Source organism: Phaethon aethereus, assembly GCF_964289735.1.
Source record: "Phaethon aethereus genome assembly, chromosome: 15".
Classification (NCBI taxonomy): Eukaryota; Metazoa; Chordata; class Aves; order Phaethontiformes; family Phaethontidae; genus Phaethon; species Phaethon aethereus.
The window spans coordinates 18016318-18037175 of NC_138591.1; the positions used below are offsets into that span (position 1 = coordinate 18016318).

A 20858-nucleotide genomic window follows, 5' to 3' on the forward strand; every position below is an offset into this window, starting at 1 on the left:
TGATCGAGCAGCACAAACAGCGTGCTGTTCTTTGCTGGAATAGTCCGATGTCAGTCTTTCTCCATCATACCTGACCGTGTTCCCATGCAGCTCTCGGTCACTGAGGGAGCAATACTATTGTGGAAACAATAATGGATTTTCCTGAAATCCTAGGATGAGAAATATAGACAAGAGAATAGGCAAGGAAGAGAAAAAAGATGGGTGAAGCCCTTAGTCCCTACAGAAGCCTGGCCATTTCTCAGTGACTTGAGTAGAAAATAAAAACAAGAGCAGTGAAGAGACCGCACAGTTAATGTCAGAGTATGGTAAACCCCTGGAGAGCAGGACTTACTGGAGTGACCTGACACTGGAATGGAGATGGGAGAATGCTGCATGGGAGGGGTGACCCCCACTTTATCTGTCAGAACCAGAGGGAGATCTGGAGTCCTTCTGGCCTGGTTTTGTCTGAGGTTTAACCTCCTGAGAAGCTGACACAGCAATCCTGTAGATGAAAGAGGGAGGATAGGTAGCCTGCCCCTGTTCTGGGTTTCACCCGGATCTAGTAGGGCTCTAAAACATGAAGTTAAGTAGCCCCGTTACCAACACTTGTGTCAAGTAACAGGAACATTAGTAATCTGTGTGAATGGTTAAATAGGAATGAATGCCATATTCTCAGCCTCAGTGACTGACTCCAGCAGCGTATAGTTTTGTGGTTTAATTATACCCCTGTTCTTTGAAGCCGAATGTCCTAATTTTTCTTACAAAAAGAACAGAAGCAGCTAATTTATATCTTCCAGTTTGTATGTTTATGCGTGCCACTTATATTCTTTTGTCTCTCTTGTAAGATGTCTGTTTTAATGTTTCAGCCCCAATTGTGTAGTTACTTACTGCTTCCCTCATGAACCCCTCTTCTTTTTATACCGTAATTCGTGAGCTGGCGAACCAACACAAAACCTGAGAAGCTGGTAGCATCGGTTTATGATGCCTTAGTGTAACCTTTTCCCATTACTTTCCTCATGCAACCCGATATTTGGTTGTTGGGGGACAAGGAGATTTAAGGACAGACGCTTAGGCTGACGTCCAGGACCAATAATAGATCTGAAAGAATGACTGTCCTAAACTCGAGGTCACTGTAGCCAGCGCAAATCTGTGGCTGAGGGTTTCATCAGACTTCTCACTGGTTATTAATGTATTAACGTATTAGTGTGTCTTTTATCCTGGCCCAGTGAACAGATGTGACAAGCATCATAACCTGATGCATTTCAGTATATACTGGTTAAATCGGCGCGCTGGGCTCTGGCTTACTGCCCCAGATGTTCCCGTGGGCACTCAGAGGTGCTGGTAATGTAGTCAAACTTATTTATACCATGTCAAGAGTTACAGTCAGGTCAGACCATAGTGACTGAACAGCCCCTCGTCGTCGCAGTGGGCTAACAGTGCTGTTCCCTGGTCCTGAGCTCTCTGTAGGGTATGATTGACCAAGTCTGTCAGAGATCTGGGTATAAAGAAACTTTCTTTTGTTTTTTGTTAAAATGTGTTTGGAAAAATAAGTGGAACTAGACAGTGCAAGACAATTTCTCCTATCTTGAGTGGTTATATTCATTTTACAATAGGTCAGCTGTTCTCCATGACTAGGAGAGGTCTGCAGTCTCACTCTGACTTTGAACTCCCGTGGACTCTAGGGAGCTAGAGAGAAAATCCTTTGCCCAAGGGAGTAAAATGACTTAAATGTTTGTACATCATAAGGTAGTGCTGAAGCTGAGTGGTTTTGGTTTGTACCTTCTCTGTGGGAAGCACAATGACAATGAGGACGTCTGGAGTGTGTCTGACTGTAACCAAAGGTGGTAACACACCCACTGATTCTTCCCAAAAACACCGTGCAGAGCAGTTTGGGTACCATGCACGTTCAAAAGACCTAACAAGATCAATACTGATTTTTAAATTTTTTTTTTTTTAAGTAAGTTCAATAGGAGATGTGCAGTATGGGATTCGATTCTCCGAATTTCATAGCTGTAACTTTACTTTTCTTTGCAGGGACACATCAGGGCAAGGAAGATTTTGCACCATTTTCAGATCCTATTCTAGAGGAGCCCAGGTAAGTGCTGCTCTCAGTGCTTTGCTGGGGAACACTTGCTTTTCCTTTAGGCTGTAAAAATCTTCCATGCCGTAGTAAAGAGCTCGGAAGAGGAACACATCAAGCATCAAAAGGGGATGGGATCTGTGTAAATACCAAGAGGCGTGTCGTCTTGCTGCCTGGTATTCTGTTTTTATGAAATGTCCTAGACTGCTACAGAAAAGGTCTGTTACAGACTATATTCAGTAGTGGTTTCTAGAGAAGGGCTGAGAAGATGGGGTTATTGAGGACAAGGCAGTTCTAGCTCTAGATCTGCCTTAGCTTTAATGTGGGAGCCCGTACTTTCTGAGGTTTGTCAAATTTGTTTAAATATGGCATTGGCTTTCCCAGTGGAGTTCTTCGAGTCTGTGCTGCCTTCAAGTCAGTTCCAAAAATAGGGTGGCTCCTACTTGCATGTTTGATGCAGACTTGAAACTAGAGCAGCTCAGTTGGATCATAAAGTACGTTCCTTAAAACATGAGACAGAGCGTTACATTTGGATTTTCTCCTTTGGGCCTTGCTCCAGAATAGCATCTAGATTCTGAACAGCAGAAAAATCTCGTGGTCCTCTGAAAAATTGCTCTTAGTTAATAGTGCTTTCTTACAGTTTTATTGTTGTCCTTTTAGTAATGTGACGGGGTCCCTCCAGGATAAAGTCTCCCTAAGTTAAATGAATAATACTTTATTTTCCCTTTTGTTTCCAAATTGGAAAACTTTGGAGAAAATTCCTCCTCTCTTAGACACTAGGAGTCGGAAGCTATGTATCAACCTCCTGACTGTGTCAGTGTCCTGGCAGCTTCCCAGCCTTTGGGAAACTTTGCCACTTTTACTCAAGCTCTTGCCACTATTCTTTCGGCTTTCAGCTCCTTGTAGCTGTAGACTTTTGCTCTGCTAACTGGCAAAATCCATCACACTCTCTTTCTCTAAGACTTCCTGCAAATTCACTTGTGCTGTAGACATGAGAGTGCTTTGCCTGGGATGTGCTATGGATATCTCCTCCGCTGTCTCGTTTATTCTTGTTTGTTCACATCTCTGGTGGTGTGGATGCTTTGAGGCAGCTGCTTTGAAGCGGAGGCCAATTTCCTGGTGCTTGCAGGAGTGTTGGAGCGTGCCTCAAGCGGTGGGAGAGTACGGGATCTCCTGTTCGCATGCTCGGTCCAGTGCGTGAGTTTATCTTTAAGCTTTCCCTCTGCCCATACTATGTTTCAGAAAAATCTACAGCTCCAATCCTAATATAACCTGTGGCCTTGAGACCATGTAATTTGCTTTACCAGTTATAAATGAACAGCATCGGTCAGCGTGGTTTTCTGATGACCACATAACTTACCTTTGGTCAGTCTTTTTCTGAGATCTTGCTGTGTCAGATGCCCAGATCAAACTAGGAATAGAAAGCAGCAGGCTTCCCAGCTAATGTCTCCAGAAATATCGTTTGAGATCTTTTACCCCTGTCTGCAGTATGACCTGCTTTTCCGAACTGCTGTACAGAAGACTTTCTCCCCTTCTTGTAGGCTCTGAGCTCCTCAGAGCAAGTGCTGTGTCTCCACAGGGCTGCGCCCAGCAGAGCCTGCACCCACATGCCAGAACTCATAGCTGCTGCCGCTGTAGAGCAAACTGGGACAGGCAGGAAAGGTGAAATAAGGAGCGGTGAGAACGCTCGAATTGGCTGGAGAGGCAGGTACACATCTTGTCTAGAAACTGCAGCGGAGCTGCAAGGCACTTGCACGGTGCATCCGTTGGGTCCCTGCAGCCTGTCCTCCCCAGATGCTCCGTTTGACACTAGATGCCATAAGGTGTCATGTATCTGCCTGACCTTAAGTTTGACATTGAAGATTGCTTTTATCTTCCTTTCTCAAAATGAAGCTCTTGTACTTATCAGTATTGCTTTAGCAACTCTCACCTGAACATCTGCAAGGCTTGCCTCGTCCATCTTACCTGCCTACCTCTCCCGAGGAGTCTGTCCAAGACGTTCGCAATAAACCTCATCAGCCAGGCAGAGGGACCTTTAATGTGACTGCTTTATTGCTGAACGCCGGGGTGCAGAGCTTGCTTGCGCAGCAAGGTGCGGCTTACGCCTCTTCCTCAAGGCCTGCATTCTGCTTGTGCAACAAATGCCCTTTCCAAAGTACTGTTGTCGTGCCTTCATCCGGACCTGCCAAAATAGTCAGCCCTTACCCTTAAAAACAACAAAATAGCCCTAAACAGCAAGCCTGCCCGGTAGGAGGAGGGGTAGTTCCCAAGTGAAGTACCTCTGCTGCCCTCTGAAGTGTTGATGAGATGGGCGCAGCGAAAAGTGCATGCCTCTTGAAGACGATGACTAGAGTCCCTGTACAGTCTTCTCCAGGTGGCTCGGAGTAAAACTTAGATTGGTTTCAGCATCAGGTGATTGGCTCCCGTGTGGAGATAGAGCAATATTCCTGTTTTAGTAGGAATACAGATGTCTCTCAACTCACCGCATCTTTCAACGGAAGAGGAAAGTATCTTAATTTAAACTCTTAATGGTTAACCAAAGCGAGAGGGCTGTTTGTTTTGAATACCGGATGCCTCTGTGACTGCAAGAATGGACTTCAACACCTCCAGTTATTTTCAGTATGCAGAAGCTAACTTCTTCTGGCATAGCATTAGCATAAAGACAGCTTAACCCAGTGCGATCTCAGGGGAAAAGAGAGAAAATGCTCCCAAGTTCTCTTATTTCTTCAAGTTGTATTGAATGCTGTGTGCTGTACTGACTACTTTGCTTCAGCTGTCTGCTTTCCTCTCTGCTGTCTCGGTATCATCAGACTTCAAGACTTCTGCTTTAGGAAGCCTGATGCAAATCCAGTTGGAGCCAAGAGAAGCAGCTTTTTTATTTTTAACCTAGCAAGCCAAAAGCTCCGAAAGAATAAATACAGCAGAGAAGAGAGACGCCAGGGTGGGGAAAGCTCTGCTTAAATTGCAGCATGATATTTGTACAAGAACAGCTTGGTATAAACTGTCCACGGGCACCTTCGTACTGAAAATTAGCAGAAGGTTCTCACTGCGTAGGGGACAGACTCTGAACGGAGAGCTTCCCGTAAGGAGCACAAGGGGAGCTTCAAGAATGAGTTTCCGAAGAGGACTTTGACAGGTTAGCTGTGAGAGCAGCAGGCTGGCCTCGCCAACCTGGCGGCCCTTACAGGGGTGACTGAGAACAGGGTGAGTCTCTCTGAATAGCCAATGCTTAAGAGAATACTCGGTATGAAAAGTGCCCTCAAGGAAGGGACGCACACCTGACTTTCCCACGCACGCCTTGCTGTTTCTCAAGTGTAGTGATAAGAATTGAATCTTCTGAAGCAAACCCTGGAGAGGCTGCAAAGTGGAAAAACAGTCTCCAAATAGGGAACAGACCTTCTCAGGAGTTTTCCTTTCCCCACAGCACAGCCTCATGCTTTGCTCAGTCTGGGCTGCAGGCTGGTCCCTCCCCAGTGAAAGGGCTCTTCTTGAGCACCTTTGAGCTTAGACTCTGTAGCACTTGCCTGGGTACATAGCCCTGTGGCTTTCATGTTCAGCAGGAACATCTTCCTCTTGAAAATCATCTAAAGTAAAAGAGCTTCACTGTCCTTGATGAGATGGCTTCAAATGAGGACCAGTCCCTTCTTTCAGCCAAGGCAGACCAGCCACGTTTGCCTCGGGATGTGCTGCGAGGATCACAGATGCGTCTTGCTTTCCCTCCCTGCCCTGCCTAGCTGATCTGATCTCATTAGGGATGCAAGGAGCTCTTTGGCTCAAGGTGGAGGCTTGTGGCATCCTGGTGTGCCTGGGAACCCCTCCTTTTCTCTTCTTGCTTCCCTGAGATTTGAGTTTCCCTTTTTCTGTCGTGGCTGCTTTCGTCGTCCCTTCCTTCTTAGGGTCTGTTGGGCCAGCAGGTCCTAACTGCATCTCTTCAGGGTCTCGCTTTGGGGCAAAAGAGCAGCAATTGCGTCTGGGATAGGAGAGCACTGGCTCTAGGTATTGGTGGGGCAGGGACAGTGCGGAGGCCACGTCATGGTGACTGCAGGGCCGGGGGAGTGTAGAGATGGAAACCCGGTAGCGTTGCAACCCGCAGAACAAACATGGGGAGTCTGGAGCTTGCTGTGTTGCAGAAGGATTTTTATATTAATTGTCGCAGCGTAGCGTATGGTGAAAGGCATTTAGTGATGCTTAAAGGTGCTTCAGAAGTATTTAGTTTTGCTCTTGCACTTCTGCTCTTTGGCTCTTTCTGCTTGGCTTCAAGGTCTCGATCATACTGACAGCAGAGCTGGCATGCTGATCTCAACTGTTGCATGCAGCTGTGGCTCTCCTGGCTGCTGTGAGCAAATGCAAGCTATTCCAAGAGTTGTCATGGAGGGGAGAAAGAGGGTTGTGGTGCTGCTTTCTGATCGAGCAAGGAAGAAGCAGTGGTAATATCATTCCTGATGTCCTCATGTGCCAGTGATTTAAACTGATTCTGGAAACGTGGCTTGCCAACTCTTCTCAGACAGTGTGATACAGAAGGGCCTTCATGAACAGTTTTGGACCATCTACAGGAAACCATGCTCCCATCCTACAGCAAAGCTGCAGCCCTAACAGAATAATGAATATTGTTGAGTTCTGCTTAGGCAGATGATTTGAGTAGCTGCTGTTTCTCCTGTTCAGGTCTGCTTAGTATGCAGGGAGGTGGTGGCCTTTTTGGCAGCTTGGCAGACTCTTGAGATGTAGGCTCTGCTCTACCTTATGGCTTGCTTTGTTGCTGCAAGTACCTTACCTGCTTCAGGTCATTTTGATGGGGTTGTCCAGCTACGGGAGGAGTCTGCCCTGTTTATCAAATGCTCAGTGATAAATAACCCCCCCCGCAATGTGTTATGCTGTTGGGAAGTGGTTTGGCAGCAGGATGTAACTGCCTATGAGCCAAGGTCCAAGGTGCCAGCTGGAAAGCCGTGACCAACCATAGCTCCGAAAGAGCAGGCAGGAGAGACAAAGTGTTCTGGTTGGCGTCAGCACTGAATCTTTTGTTTATGGTTTACTTCATCCTGTGGGCCAGAGAAATCCAGTCGGGGGGTGGGATCTTCCAGGCTTCTTCAGAAACAGCTTTTTTCCATCAGTGGAGAATACCAGCGAGTGATGCTTTCCTGGCCACCCTGTCATCTGCCCGCGCTGAGCCGAAGTCTTTGACAGTCGTGCGAGTGCTTGCTTCCCCGGCCGTGTTCTTGTGTGCTCGTGCGAGTGGCGGGAGATCCAGCTCGTAAAGCACCTGAGAAGCCTTTTTGGAGAAGTCCGCTTTGCACTGATGAGTGAGCATGCAGCTTCTCTCACCTTTAACAGCTTATTGCTCATAAGCCTGCTCTGAACCTGCAGCAAACAGGCAGGGGTGATACACTGGGTTTTTTCCTCCTTGGTTACGTGGACAGATCTTTGTGTAAGGTCCCGCTGAAAACAAGTTTGGGTTTTGGCAGAGTAAGCGTCCACTTGTGCTGCTGGGTACAATAACGGATGATCTTTCCGTGTTCCTTGTTCACTATGCGACGTACTCATGTGGAAATCTCTGTCGCTGGTGTGCTTAGGGTCGTGCCAATCCCAGTAGCGTGGAACAAAACCAGAGTGGAAATGAACTTTGAAAATCAATTGTGAAAAGACCCGAGGCAGGTCTGGGGATGAGTCCAGTCGTCTTCCACCTCACACAGAGAAGCCTGTAGGCAGGTTGAGGAGAAAAAGAAGAAAGGCTGTTGGAGGGTACGTAATGCTTACAAAGGTGCTTTGTGAAACTAAAAATGGAGAGGTACGGAGATATTACGGTGTCGACAGCCATCTCGGCACTTAGAGAACAATTTAGGCTGCAAATGGGAAACTGTTCATTTGTCTAGTTGAGTAAATTAAAATTCTGTGCACATTATTCCGAAGGAGACTTTTTATTTAAAAAAAAAAAAAACCAACCCAAACTGACAGATCGTACTTGGAACTGTCTACAGAGATGGAGCCAACTCCCTGTCTGTGTGTGTGTCTGTGTACTCTTCTCTCTAGGGGAGAAAATGGTAATGACAAAGTGTATTTGGGATGTGTGCTCTAAAAACGTGTCTGGAGCATGCCAGCGCTACTTGGAAGAAGTACGAGGTTATCTGGCAGCACCACAAGCTGGCCAGAGGTTTTTAAGACTATCTTCTGCTGAGTAAAAGTAAGGCTGGCCATAATACCCACGCTGGGGAGGATGAGGACAGAAGCAAGGCATTAGACAGCTTGGCCTTGGTGTCTTCTGACCTTTGGGAAGCTTTCGTTGACAATCTTAACTCTAAATGTGCATGCATGGAGCTGTGTTATGACTTGGAGGGTAAGCTGGCAGACAGCATGTCTCTTCTTGCATTTAAAAATCGTGGTCTTGACCTTCCACCCTGCTCCTGAGAACTTGGGGCTGCATTTTTGCTGATGTTTTATCCTTATTCCTATTTAAAGAAGATCCAGGCTGCAGCTGCCAGCAAGCTTAAAAACTCTCTCTTCCTAGAGCATATTTCTGGCAGAAGCAGTCTTCACAAACTAGGTCTTGGGTCTGTTTCTCTTGGCTAACGGAACTTGTCAATCCAGAAATAAAATAAGTAGACTTTATTTAACTCACCAGCAGTTTGTCTTGGAAGGGCGTCATCAAACTTTTTGCTTTGTTATTTCCTGACTCTCATTCATTCACACATGCAGCCTTGGAAGCTAGAAATCAAAACAAATATAACAAAAATGAAAAGAAAGCTCCAAGTCTCTCTTCGCCCCCACCCCAAATGCACTTAAAATGTGGTGTATCCTGGTAGTAGGTATTTCTTGATTAGGTTCTTGACAAGCAGTATCTTCAGTTTGGTGGACTACTTTAATTATGGAAAATTACTACTTCCTTCATATTTTTTCCTATCTAAACCTAGGAGAAACTGATTCTCTTCTCCAAAACAAAACCGACCTCCAGTGCTTTTCGAGTATGAAGTTTTTTTGACTGTTCTAGAAATGACACTGCAAAAACCTATGGCCTCTAGGCAAGATCTCCAGACTTCCTCGAAGGAACCTGAAGATGCATCTGCTGCCCCCACCCCACGTATGCTTCTGCAATTATGAAAAGTTGCCGTCAGGTCCCTCAGAACAACCTCAAACCCAAACTTTGAAGGGCTCGCTCTTCGTGTTGAGCTGTCAAACATGAAAACCAACCCACCGCACATGGCTTGCCTTTTGTACCCTCTCCACTTCTTTTTCTATGCTTGAGCCTTTCTGCAAACGGTACAAACGCAGAGTTGTAGATGTTGGAGGGCCAGCATGGACGGAAGAAGCAAGCTTTGCCCGGAGAGTAGCTGGGGCGGAGGTGCTTTGCAGTGAGGTTGGGGATAAAGCTCAGGGATGAGAATTGTTCTGACCAAGACTTTTAAAAATTATATAATTGGGCAGGCTTTGTGTGAGCTGCTTATTCTGAGAGTGCTGCAAGAGAAAGGCAAACACCGTCAAGGAACGCCCAGCGTACTCGGAGAAAGGCTGCTTTTCCCGGTGGGGGGACACTTCAAGTGCCAGCGGTGTCTTATCATTCCCGTGCGCTCCAGATCTCCTGCTGCTGATCTTATTTTTTTTTAAATGAACTTGAGGTACCTCACGTCTTTGTACATGGCTTCTGTACAGGCTTCCCCCAGCTCATCGCAGGCTTTGGCAGAGGCGAATATTGTAAAGCTGTGTTTCAGGAGGACTGGGTAGTTTGTGTTTCCCATTTGTGTTTCCCATTTCGGTGAATAAAGAAGCGACTCCACTGGTACATGAGGATGCTTGATGGTTTCTGACTTGTACCAGGACAGGTAGGCAGTTTGTCACCTCCCTCCTTCACTGTGCCATATCTAGGTGTCTCCCAGGGAGGACCAGGCTGCCAGCTGAGACTTTCGTTTGCCAACTGAAGATCTCTTTCACTTGCTGTGGGGACTTGCTGTAGGCGTGGCTGTTCCTGGAGGATACCCCTGATTCAGAGAAGACTGGTTCTGCTGAGCTTGCTGCTAAATGATCTGTTATCCTGGAGTCTAGCTCAGGCTGGTTTGTTTTGCCCTTAGCTTGGTCCTCTTGCTGCTGGGTTGCCTTTCATGTGGGCTGTGTTCCCAGCTGGGCTGCCTCCTCTCGCAGTGCGAGATCATCTGCTTCTCTGTAGTTCCCATTTCAGGGCATCTTCAGTTGCGGTTCTGCGAAGTAACCTCGAAGTGCCTGTTGTCACTTGAAATGTCCTTGATTGCAAGGAAGAGAGTGACAAGAAGTCAGAAAAATAACGGGAGAGTTGCAGAAAGGCTGCTGCCTAAGACAATTCTCTAAATGCTGTATGTGCCTGACTGGTACTGAGAGGCAGCTCCTGATGCGTTGACTTGTGTGCCTGCAGGGCCATGCATAGCCTACTTTCCTTGTGTCTGTCCTCAGAAATACATTGACTCAAGAAGAGCTCACTTGTTAAGAGTTGCTGCAGACCCGAGTGGTGGCTAGCAGTCTGGACGGGGTCCTGAGTCCTGCTAGCCAGGCTCGGGGCAAGGCTGGAGACCCTCTGAGGTGCTGCTCCCTGTCGTCATGACTGCAGGCACAAACTTCCCTGCCTTGGGTTGTGCCTGTCCTGGTTGCCAGCATCATTGTGCTGCACCTTGAGAGGTGACTGGGAAGTGAGTTGTGGATGTGGGTGGTGTTCAGGGAAGATGGATGCAGGCCTGAGGATGCAGTAGGTACCTCCCTTTCCAGAAGAAAGGGTCAGAGGAAAGGTCCTTCAGCAGGACCTTTGATCTGACCCTCTGGGGTTTGCCAGTATCGCTGCGCTGTGTTTGTTCTCTGCCTGCGTGGCAGTGACAGCAACTCTGGCTGCCTTCAGCAAAGCCCAGCATGGATCCTGGTCATGAGATCTGTCCTCCAGAGATGCCGTGTTGAGTGATGCCAATAAGCAACTTCTTCCTTGCCAGCCAAGGGATGACAGAATGAGAGAGGCTCTGGAGAGGGAAAACATGCTGAAGATGGGTGTGCTTTATTAACTCGGTCATGTTCTGCTACCATCCTACCACTGAACGCAGCTGTTCAGCATAAGGGGAAAAGAAAAAGACTGTTTCTGCCTCCGTGAGTTTGTACCGGATTTGTGACAGGAGGAAGGTGTGTTTTGCACAGCCTTGCTCCTCTGGATGTACAGTCACAGAGGCAGTTCCTCCTCCTTTGTAGAGGCTGCTGCTTTGGAAACGATTTGGGGGATTTTCAAGCCAAAATCGGAGTAAAGCTTTCCTTAATAGTCTGGGACTGTGTTCATACAGACCTGTTGTCTGAACTTTAGGCGTCGCAAGCACAGAAATAACGTGGCTGGGGCAATGTTCTGTCCCTTAGCCTTTTGGTTTCTGCATATGGAGGTGATCTTTCGGGTGTATCTCCCTTTCGGTTTGCCTACTGTGAAGCTTCCTGATTGCTCATTTTCTTCCACCAGGGAATTCTCTTGGTGTACGACATCACTAATCGCTGGTCCTTCGATGGGATAGACCGATGGATAAAGGAAATAGATGAGGTAAGCTGAATGGAAGAACATGGAGAGTGGTCTATAGCAAAAATCTGTGGAGGTGCCACCTCTGATATGGGGACAAGAATGGCTCTGCTGTGGAGAGGAAACAATGGCAGCCCGCTAATAAGCAAAGCAAGGGGTAAGTGTCTGCCCTCCACTTGCATATAAATCTGGAGTAGCAGGAAAGGGCTTGGGAGTGGCCAAGAAAGATAGGAAGGTTCCCTTTAATATGGACTATGGAGAGGATAAATTCATCTTCCTTATCATATAGTACTGCTTGACAGGCCCTCTTGGTCACGGAGCAGTTTCTGTTTCTTTGCCCTTCACTGCTATTGCAGCTAAGCCAAATATTGGATGTAGATTCGCCTTACTAAGGACGAGCCATGATTTCTCCACTTCTTTCCTTTTTTTAAGCATGCCCCAGGTGTCCCTCGGATCCTGGTGGGAAACAGGCTTCACCTCGCCTTCAAGCGGCAGGTGCCAACGGAGCAGGCCCGGGCTTACGCGGAGAAGAACTGCATGACGTTTTTTGAGGTCAGCCCCCTGTGCAACTTCAACGTCATAGAGTCTTTCACGGAGTTGTCCCGTATCGTCCTCATGCGGCACGGCATGGAGAAGATCTGGAGACCCAACAGAGGTCAGTAGTGAGGAAGATGCTCAGTGTGGGGAAGGCTTGAGAGGTGGCTGGGCTGAAATGGAGGGATAGGACTGACTGCCTAGGTGGGAGGTGTGTTTATTAGCAACTGTGGGATCTGAAAGCACCTGACATGGAGAAATGCCTGGGGCCAGACAAGCTGAAGCTGCACCACAACAAGCTGCCTGTACTAGCGCTGGAGCCCGGCAGGCAGCGGTGAGGGATGGGCAGCTCCAGAAGGCAATTCAGCATGTCTAGGATCTGAATTGCTCCGAGGCATCCCTACACCTCTCCACTTATTCTGGATGAGGCTGAGGGCAATTAAGCATAGAACTTGAAAGTACTTCAATCACATGGCTGTGTGGGATGAATCCAAGCGTAAGCACCTCAGTCCGTACCCTTGCCTGAGCCTGCGTCTCCTGTTCTGGAGGCAGAATGAGCCCAAGGATCTGAGAGGGACTAAATCACATCCCCGCTGTCAGCTCGGAGCAGTGGGCTGGGGTATTCCACAAATCCAGACTCATGTGCTGCAGCGCGGCAAACTGTGAGCAGAGTCCACATTACACCTCCGGCTGTTGCATTTGAAGCAAAATAGTCTTAAGTCCCACGTTCCTGGCTGGAGGTAGCAGCGTGCCCCGCTGGCAGTGTGACCAGCAGGAGATTTGCACTCCAGGGGTGATCTGCCTTCGTGTGGATCCTCAGCTCCTGCTCGTAAGGGAGGGAAGATCCTGTTTGCCAGCCCCAGTCACCAAATGACCTGCCAGGGCTCCTGCCCCTGACCTGGCTGCTATGCCACTGTCTCCAGATCGTGGAGGGATGGCGAGCAGGAACTGGGCTGCATTCAGAGACCTCTTCTGCACCTCTTCCAGAGGCAGGACTTGTAACTGCTGGCTGCCTGCCTGGGAATAGCAGCGTGGCTTTCGCAGCAGGCCGGAGGTGGAAGCGTGCCCTCGTGTGGCTGCTCGCTGGGAAATCCCCTCCAAGCCGACTTCCCAAAGCAGGCTCATGGTGTACACTGAGCTAAGAGGACACTGGGAAGCCTGGGAGGGCAGAGCCTTCTTCTGGCTTGGTGGGATCTGTGTTGCTGCAGACACTCTGCAGAGAGCTGGCCCCGCCGCTGCTGCTCCCTCAGCAGGTCCCAAGCGAGACTGTCCTGCTCCGGGGCTTGCCCACCCGGTTGCCTCCTTCCCTGGGCATGTCCTTCTGGCTGCCAGACAGGGGCCTGAGAAGCCAAGTGTCTGGCAGGAAGGTGAGCAAGGCACTGCCTGTCCCGGGCGCTGTGCGGAGAGGAGGGCTGGCAGTGTCTAAGCCCCATGTTGACACCAAAGCTGGTGTCTTGCAAAGCACTAACCTCTAAGGCAGAGCTTACCTGGAGTTTCCCAAGCTTTTGTCCTAACTAATCTGCTCCATATTCAAGGCTCCTATGCAATCATTATGGCCTCAAGTTGCGCCAGGGGAGGTTTAGATTGGATGTTAGGAAAAATTTTTTTGCTGAAAGAGTAGTCAAACGTTGGCACAGGCTGCCCAGGGAGGTGGTGCAGTCGCCATCACTGGAGGTGTTCAAAACACGCTTCACAAGGCGCTTTGGGACATGGTTTAGTGGGCATGGTGGTGTTGGGTTGACGGTTGGACTTGATGGTCTTAAAGGTCTTTTCCAACATTTATGATTCTATGATTAGCTCCTCTCCCCAGAGGAGCAGGAACTGCACGGCATAAGGAAGAGTTGTAGGGAGAAGGCAGCCCTTGAAATCTCTTGGCCCTTGACTGTCTTTTCTCCCATCAGTGTTCAGCTTACAGGACCTGTGCTGCCGAGCCATTGTTTCGTGCACCCCAGTCCACCTCATCGACAAGCTGCCGTTGCCTGTCACCATCAAGAGCCACCTGAAATCCTTCTCCATGGCCAACGGGATGAACGCGGTGATGATGCACGGCCGGTCGTATTCCCTGGCCAGCAGCGGGGGCGGGAGCAGCAGCAAAGGTAACAGCTTGAAGAGATCCAAATCAATTCGTCCGCCCCAGAGCCCCCCACAGAACTGCTCACGCAACAACTGCAAGATCTCTTAGCAGGACGGACGCGCCGGGAGCTTCTAACGCATCCACCGATGTACAGCTGTTTGCACACTTAACCCTTTTCGACTGGGTCCTTTCGGATGGGCCGCGGCCGCTTTTTTTTTTTTTCCAATGGCACGCGCAAGCGTTGGGAACGCGCTCACGTTTTGGCTTCGCATATGAAGCGCGGTGCCGGCTGGATCTCGCAGCGCTGGCGGGGAGAGGACTCTGCCAAGTGACCCTCCAAGAATGCTTTGGGCTTTGCCTCTTGGCCTGGGGTGGAAAATTCAGCAGCTGCCGGGTTGGGGAGGGGGGAAGGGGAAAAAAAGCTCATCCAGTCTCAATGGAGAAATGGATTTAATGGAAGATTGAGAAGCTTAAGGGAGTAAGGAAGGAGAGGCTGTGCTGCAACTTTAACTCTTGGACTCCTGAACAGATTGCTGGTGCAATAGTGATCGTTGGATGTAGAAAAAAAAAAAAAAGAAATGGGGACAGGGGACAAATGACAGTTTTCACCGGGATGTTAACCTGCTGTTGCCAAAAACGAAGAAAACAAGGCAAGAGTTGGCCAATTGGAAAGGGGAAGGAAGCAGTCTGCTTGCCTTCTTCGTTTATTTATGTAAATATTATACATATATATATCACTTGTTTTTTAAGGTTTTTTGGGTTTTTTTTAAGAAGCAGTCAGGGAAAATTTTATGCAGCCATGTAAATACAAGCACTGGATTAACTTTCCCAGTGTCAGCAAAAGGGGAGAAGCGGAGGATTTTTCCGATACACAAATGCTTTAAGAGACTTTCAATCACCACCTGGGCTTTGCTGGGTTTTTTTAAATACTACATATGCAGAAGAACGATCCGTGTGTAACGTACCCCAAGCCGCTGCTTTATTCCGATCATTCCCTAAAACTTGTGAGTGCTGGAGGCAGGGTGGGATGTAAGTGGATCGAGGCAGGCAGAGCGGAGGGGCCAGGGTCTCGGGGTTTGTTTTTGGCAGGCAGGACGAAGAGGCAGCTCTGAGGTCAGACTGATGCCTTGCTCGCTTCGCACCTTCTGGTGTCCGGCTGGTCGGGGACTGAGGAGCAGAGGGTGGAAGTCATCGCGCCTGAAGCGGAGGAGAAGCGCTGAATCTGTCCCTTGTTGCTGCAAAGCCTCGGTCGCCGCCTCCAGAGCCCTCCATCCACCGCACAGCCCTCCGGACCCCCGTGCGACAGCCCCCGGATCCTGGCTGCTTCTTGCTTTGCTTTTCCAAAGACGTTCTGCCTGAGCTGGCGCCGCTGCGGCTCCTCTGCATGAAAGCGGGGAAAGGGCAGAAGCAGCTTTTCCCGCTGGAGCGTGAAGGAGCAGGGACTGGGAAGGTGAACGAGGTTTGTGTGGGGAAGACCGCGATCCCCGGGTCCCGTCGTGGCGAACGCGCATGGCAGCGCCAGGAAATGGGGAAAGCAAACTGCTTTGCACTGTAGGACCGCTCCCGGATTCGAGAGGGGCACGTGTGCTCCGTGGCAAGAGCCCGAGACATGCGTGTGCCATGGGAGAAGATCTCGTGTCAAGCAAGGGCACACGCTTCCCTGGCTATAACCCGTGGCTGATCTGCGCTGGAAATTCACCTGGAAACGTAGGAATAACACCTCGCCCTTACCGCGAAAGCGAAGCGGGGCTTGGCAGTGGGACTAAGCGATGCCAACAGCTTCGCGTGGGCGGCCAGGACGCGTAGATTGCGAGTAGCGCAGTAGAAAGTGAATTGCTTTTCCTCGTGCTGGGCCGGTCTCCTCCCCAGCGAGGAGCCCAGCCAGTACAGTGCTGCCATCTCCCCGCTGGTGTTCGCACCTCCTCCGGGCCGGGCCTCGCTCCTCTTCCCCGCCTCAGCAGCTTGTTGCGTTGCACGGGCAGGATGAAGCCGCGGCGGCTCCTGCGCGGCCGACGGACCCGCTTTGTTCAGGCGGCGCGCGGGGGCCATCCCTCCGCGGGGGACGGCTCCTTGCCCTTGCTGCTGAGCCGGCCTGGGGGTGAAGGAGCCTTCCCCCGCCCCGCTCTGTAGAACAAAACGCAGCACGGGGGTCGGCCTCTTGGCTCCTCTCCGGCGTGCTTTATCGCCCGGCTCAAACGAGCGAGGAGAGAATTAAACCCCAGGCAGATGGAGCGGGGGGAAGAATCCTTTGTAGTGGTGGTTTGGCTCAAGAGCAAAGCCAGAGCCAAGTTCGGCGCGGTGGTGGGGCGGCCGGGGGATTCCGAGGACCTGTCTGGGATGGCCGGCACCTGCTTCCCATCGCTTAACGCGCGGCGAAGACAATCGCTGGCTCGGCAGCCTGGGGATATACGGCCAACAGGTGACGCGCCCCGGCGCTGCGGGAGCGGCTTCTCCCGGAAAACCTCACCCGGGCGCCGCGGGGCCCCTTCACCGCACCGCTCCCCGGGCGCCGGTGTGCGCGGCGCGGGGGGACGCAGGTTTCCTTCCTGAAATCACGAAGCTGCTGCATGTCTAGAAAAACTTGATGTACCTCTGCTTGGTTTGGCTTTGCCACGTGTGACGCCTCCTTTTTCCTTGCAGTTTTGTTTTGGTTTTTTTTTTTTTCAACCTATAAGATCTCAACAGATCCTGTCTGGAGTGAGGGTGAAAGATTTACCTGGAGCATTTGCTCGGCAAAAAACTTCTTTTAATTTAAAAGGAAAAGATTCTTGCATCTGATGTCAACACTAGTCTGTAGCTGCTCTCCAACACTTGTACCATTCCTGAGTTGGTTTTGTGTTGTTTTGGGTTTTTTTTTTTGGACTATCCTTTTATTTTTTTATTCCTTTGTACAGTCAATGTTCAACTGATTATACATGGTTTTGTTTTGTATAAATTAAAGTCGTCTTTTGTTTTGAAGTACCAACTGAAAGGTGGAGAAGTTGTATCAGTTTTCATGTGGGCTGGGAAGAGGTTTAAGGGGAAAAAAGGTAGTAGTTTTGCCCAGAACTGGGGATTTGGGGCTGCTTGTGGTACAGGCGTGTATTCCCGCTTCCAGACCATCCACGAAACAACTCACAGTGCATTTTCTGGGGAGTCTCAGAAGTCATCATTCCTGGCTCTGGTGCTTTTTTGCCCTTCTCTACACATGCAGAAGCTAAATCTGGTCTTAGAGGCTTGTTTCTCACAGAATTGCTGATTTTTGGGTAGTGGAGCTGAAAGAAAACGCAGACCCGTCTGCAACACGTTTAAGCATCGTCGGTGGCTGCGGGGAGCCAGGCTCGCCAGCGGCTTGCACGGGGTTGTGCGCGGTCTCTGGTACGCGGGGACGGGTTTTGCAAGCACAGTCGAAGCCTTAAATCGCCTCGAGACGGTCCCGGGGGAGCAAGGACCGCGCGCTGTGGCCAGGCTGGCCCAAGCCGACAGTCAGCCCTGGGGTAAATGCGGCTTTGAAACGGAGAACATGCCGCAGGGAGGTTGGAGCAGCGGGGTCGCCATCGGCGAGGTCGACCCAACCTCTCCTCGCCTGATCCTTTTCTCTCTCGCTCCCAGCCCACCTCCCCTTGACCTCCCTTTTCCCCTGCCTGCTCGCTTCCCTGGGATCAGATTTTCCACTTCGTACCAGACTGGCCACGCTTGTTTTAACAGCTTAAGTACTAATTGTCGGGGCTGGGAGGGGGCAGGGGGGGAAATGAGATAGTGTCTGCAGCCTGGAAAACCCTGGAGCTAAGGTGAAAGCCTGGTCAGGGAAGAGTCACGAAGACTTTTTTTTTTTTCCTGTTTTCTTTTTTCCCCTTTTCAGGGAGGTTCTGGAAGTGTCTGTTGGCTCTCGAAGCCGAAACAAAGGCTGTGTGTGGTTTCAGGTGGGGTAGGGGCAGCCGGAGCCCCTTGCGCCGGAGCAGCGGGGGCTGCCTTTGCTGCCGCGGTCTCTGCCCGGGCAGAGCAGGGTGAGAAGGCACCCTGCGCCGCCTGAGCGTCGGCGGCAAGGCCGGAGGGCTTCGGGGTCCCCGGTCCTTGGAGAGAGAGGAGGGAGCGGGTTGCTCTGGGCTGGTTGGGTCTTTCCTAGTTGAGTGCCTTTCTCTCGACCCACCTTCCCGATTCGAGGGCGTCTTGGGTGGGGTTGTACCGTGCAGGCTGTGAAGAAATGGTGACCTTCATCTGCCGGCGCCCGCGGTGCGTGGAAAGGGGGGTGCACCTACCCCCGGGTGCGCGGGTGGGGCGGGAGCCCTCCCTGCGCACAAGGCGTTATCGAGGCGGGCGGCCGCGGTGCTGAGCCGCTTCCTGCGCTCCCTTGTCTTGCAGGGAGAAGACGAGCCATAAAACTTGCATCCGTGTCTGGGATCTTTGAAAGCGACCCCCAAAGAATCCCCGTTTTGGGGTGCGGCGGGCGCTTGGACACGCGGAGGGGAGCAGCTTGGGAGAGACTGAAGTTACGGCTGCTTTAAGCCTTTAGGTGGTGAAAGTCTATCGTGGGCTTGGTCCGGCGTGAGGAGAGTCGCTTTTTCTTTCGTCGTCTGCTGAAGAAGCGCTAGAAGAGGCCGGACGGGGCTCCGCAGGCGTGGGTGAGGGTCTCACGTCGTCGGGAGCCACGTTTCCAACCACGCGGCGCCCAGCCGGCCTCGTGCCGCCGCGGCAAAGGTTGCCGGCGGGTGCTCGTCCCCTCCTTGGGGACACGGGGGATGAGGCAACTTGGGCTGCGGTGTGGAACACGGGCCACCCCTCAGGGGCTGCTCCCCCGGCTCCAGAAAGGGGCCGCGGGACAGGAACCGACCCAAACCCCGGCGCTGCCTTAGATTGTGTCACCGTGGCCATGGGGACCCCCGCGTGGCGATGGGCGAAAGCCGGGCTCCGGGTTTTCTCTTCCCCCCCCTTCCCTTCCCTCCTGCACCAGCACCCTGGGGCACCCCAAGGGCACCCCAAAGTGGCTCTGTGCCCCCGGGGGAGCGGGGGTGAGGTGGGTTTGGGGCTCGGGGCTCTCCATGCGCAGCGCTGCCGCAGGCAGGGGTGGGCTGGGTGGGTTGGGGGGCTCTGGGCCGCCCAGGCGGGCAGGGTACGGCTCCCGGCAGCTGCCGGACCCAGCCCGTCCTGATGCAATTCCCCATTTCCAAAACACCTCATCGCCCTCCCCGCGAGCGTCCCGGGGCCGCGTAACCTCCCCTCGGCGTCCAGGGCCGGCCGGACCCTTGGGCGGCTGCTTGGCCGTGAAACCGGGGACCCTGGGCACAGCCCTGGGACGCGCTCCAGCCCTCCGCGCGTGGTTGCGGCGAGCTGATGTCAGCCCCCAGCGTGCCGTGGGGTTCCAGGCCCCCGGGGAGCCCCAGCAGCGCCGTGGGCCGCACAGAGCCACCGGCAGCGTGGCCGTTCGCCGGCCCCGGTGGCCGCTCGAGCGGGGAAGCGGCGGCGGTTGCGGGTCATGGCGCTGTGTCAGCGGCACCAGCTGGAGGTCAGCGTGCCGGGGCACGGCGGCTGAGTCCCGCTCACGCCGGAGCGGCGGGTGTCGAGGGTGCCCCCCAAAACGCCTGGTCCGGTGTAAAGGGGCTTCCCCCAGGAGCCGCAGACTGGGGGAGCAGCAAACCGTTACGTCTCTGGGGTGCGGGTGGGTTGGTTCCCCCTGAAAAAATGCCGGTAACAGGCTCCCCCCTTTTTTTTGTCCCCTCCACCACCTGCCCCCCCCAGTTTGCAGCCCTGCAGAGGGGCTGAGCTGCACCCCCAGGGCAAAACCCCCGCGGGTGGGTTTGCCGTTTCGCAGGAGCTGCAGACCCCCCCTCGGCGCCGAGGCGGCTGGGTCGCGGCTCTCGCCACGGTGCCGGAAGAGTTAATGCTCCCGAAATGCCGTGAAACGTTCCTGCTGCAGGTCAGTCTCCAGCGGGGATTAGGGAAATCTGGCCGGGGAGCCAGGGCCGGCTGCGGGACGTGCTCGGGGAGGCAGCGGCGGGATTGAAGCCCAGGCGCAGCGTGCCGCAGCGGCCTCGCCGGGGTCTGGCACGGCCAGGCGCTGCCTTCCCGCTCAGAAAGAGACGGCCTGGCCATAAATCAGCGGGGAGGGAGGGCTGGGGGCCGCCGGCGGGCTGGGTGAGCCCCTCCGGGGGGGCTGGGTGGGCACCCGCCCTGCCAGGCGAGCGGGGGTCCCGTGCCGGGCAGTGCCGCGCGGCGCTCGCGGGATGCCGGCCGGCGAGCAGGGGTGAGCGGGGTGGGCGCAGGCCGGTGGCGGCACCCCCCTCCTGGGCGCGGGGCTGCCTTTGCCCGTGGTGCCGGTGGGCGCCGAGAGGCGAGGTGCGGGGTGAGGGGCTCCCAGGCCAGCCCGGTCCCCGGCAGCCCCGCAGCGTGGGCTCCGTGTGTCTCCCCGCCGGCCGCCCCGTCCGAGTGGACCACGGGCTGTGGCCGTTGTCTCATCCTGCAGGAATTCAGCTCCGTGGGCCAGGCAGGCGTTTTTTTGTGTCGTCCCCCCCCTCCTTTCGCTCTGCCTCTTTGGAGACTTTCTGCATTCTGCCTTTGATCTCCCCCCGTGTTTGCCCAGCCGATCGCCGGGCTCGCCGGGGTTAGAGGCTGAGGTCAGCGCCTTTCCCATTCCAAACACCCAGAAACATCAGTGGGAAGGGAGGGGATTCAGATTACAACCTTCCCGTCCTCCCCTTCCACCCCACTCGCCGTGCAGTGGG

The 20858-nt window shown here is 52.5% G+C and overlaps 1 protein-coding gene across 2 annotated transcripts in view; it reads left to right on the forward strand.

Moving 5' to 3' along the window:
• The window catches only part of RAB40C (RAB40C, member RAS oncogene family), a gene marked incomplete at its 5' end in the record, with an annotated part of 34069 nt that extends 18774 nt beyond the window's left edge, over positions 1-15295 (forward strand). The window contains 4 exons of one of the 2 annotated variants that reach the window (XM_082006562.1): positions 2014-2074; positions 11499-11576; positions 11985-12207; positions 13988-15295. In XM_082006562.1, the coding sequence (XP_081862688.1) occupies positions 2014-2074; positions 11499-11576; positions 11985-12207; positions 13988-14268 (643 nt within the window). In that variant the 3' untranslated portion in view covers positions 14269-15295. The remainder of the gene's footprint in view (positions 1-2013; positions 2075-11498; positions 11577-11984; positions 12208-13987) is intronic. The other variant, XM_082006563.1, reaches the window with a different exon arrangement.
• Positions 15296-20858: the final 5563 nt, after the last annotated feature.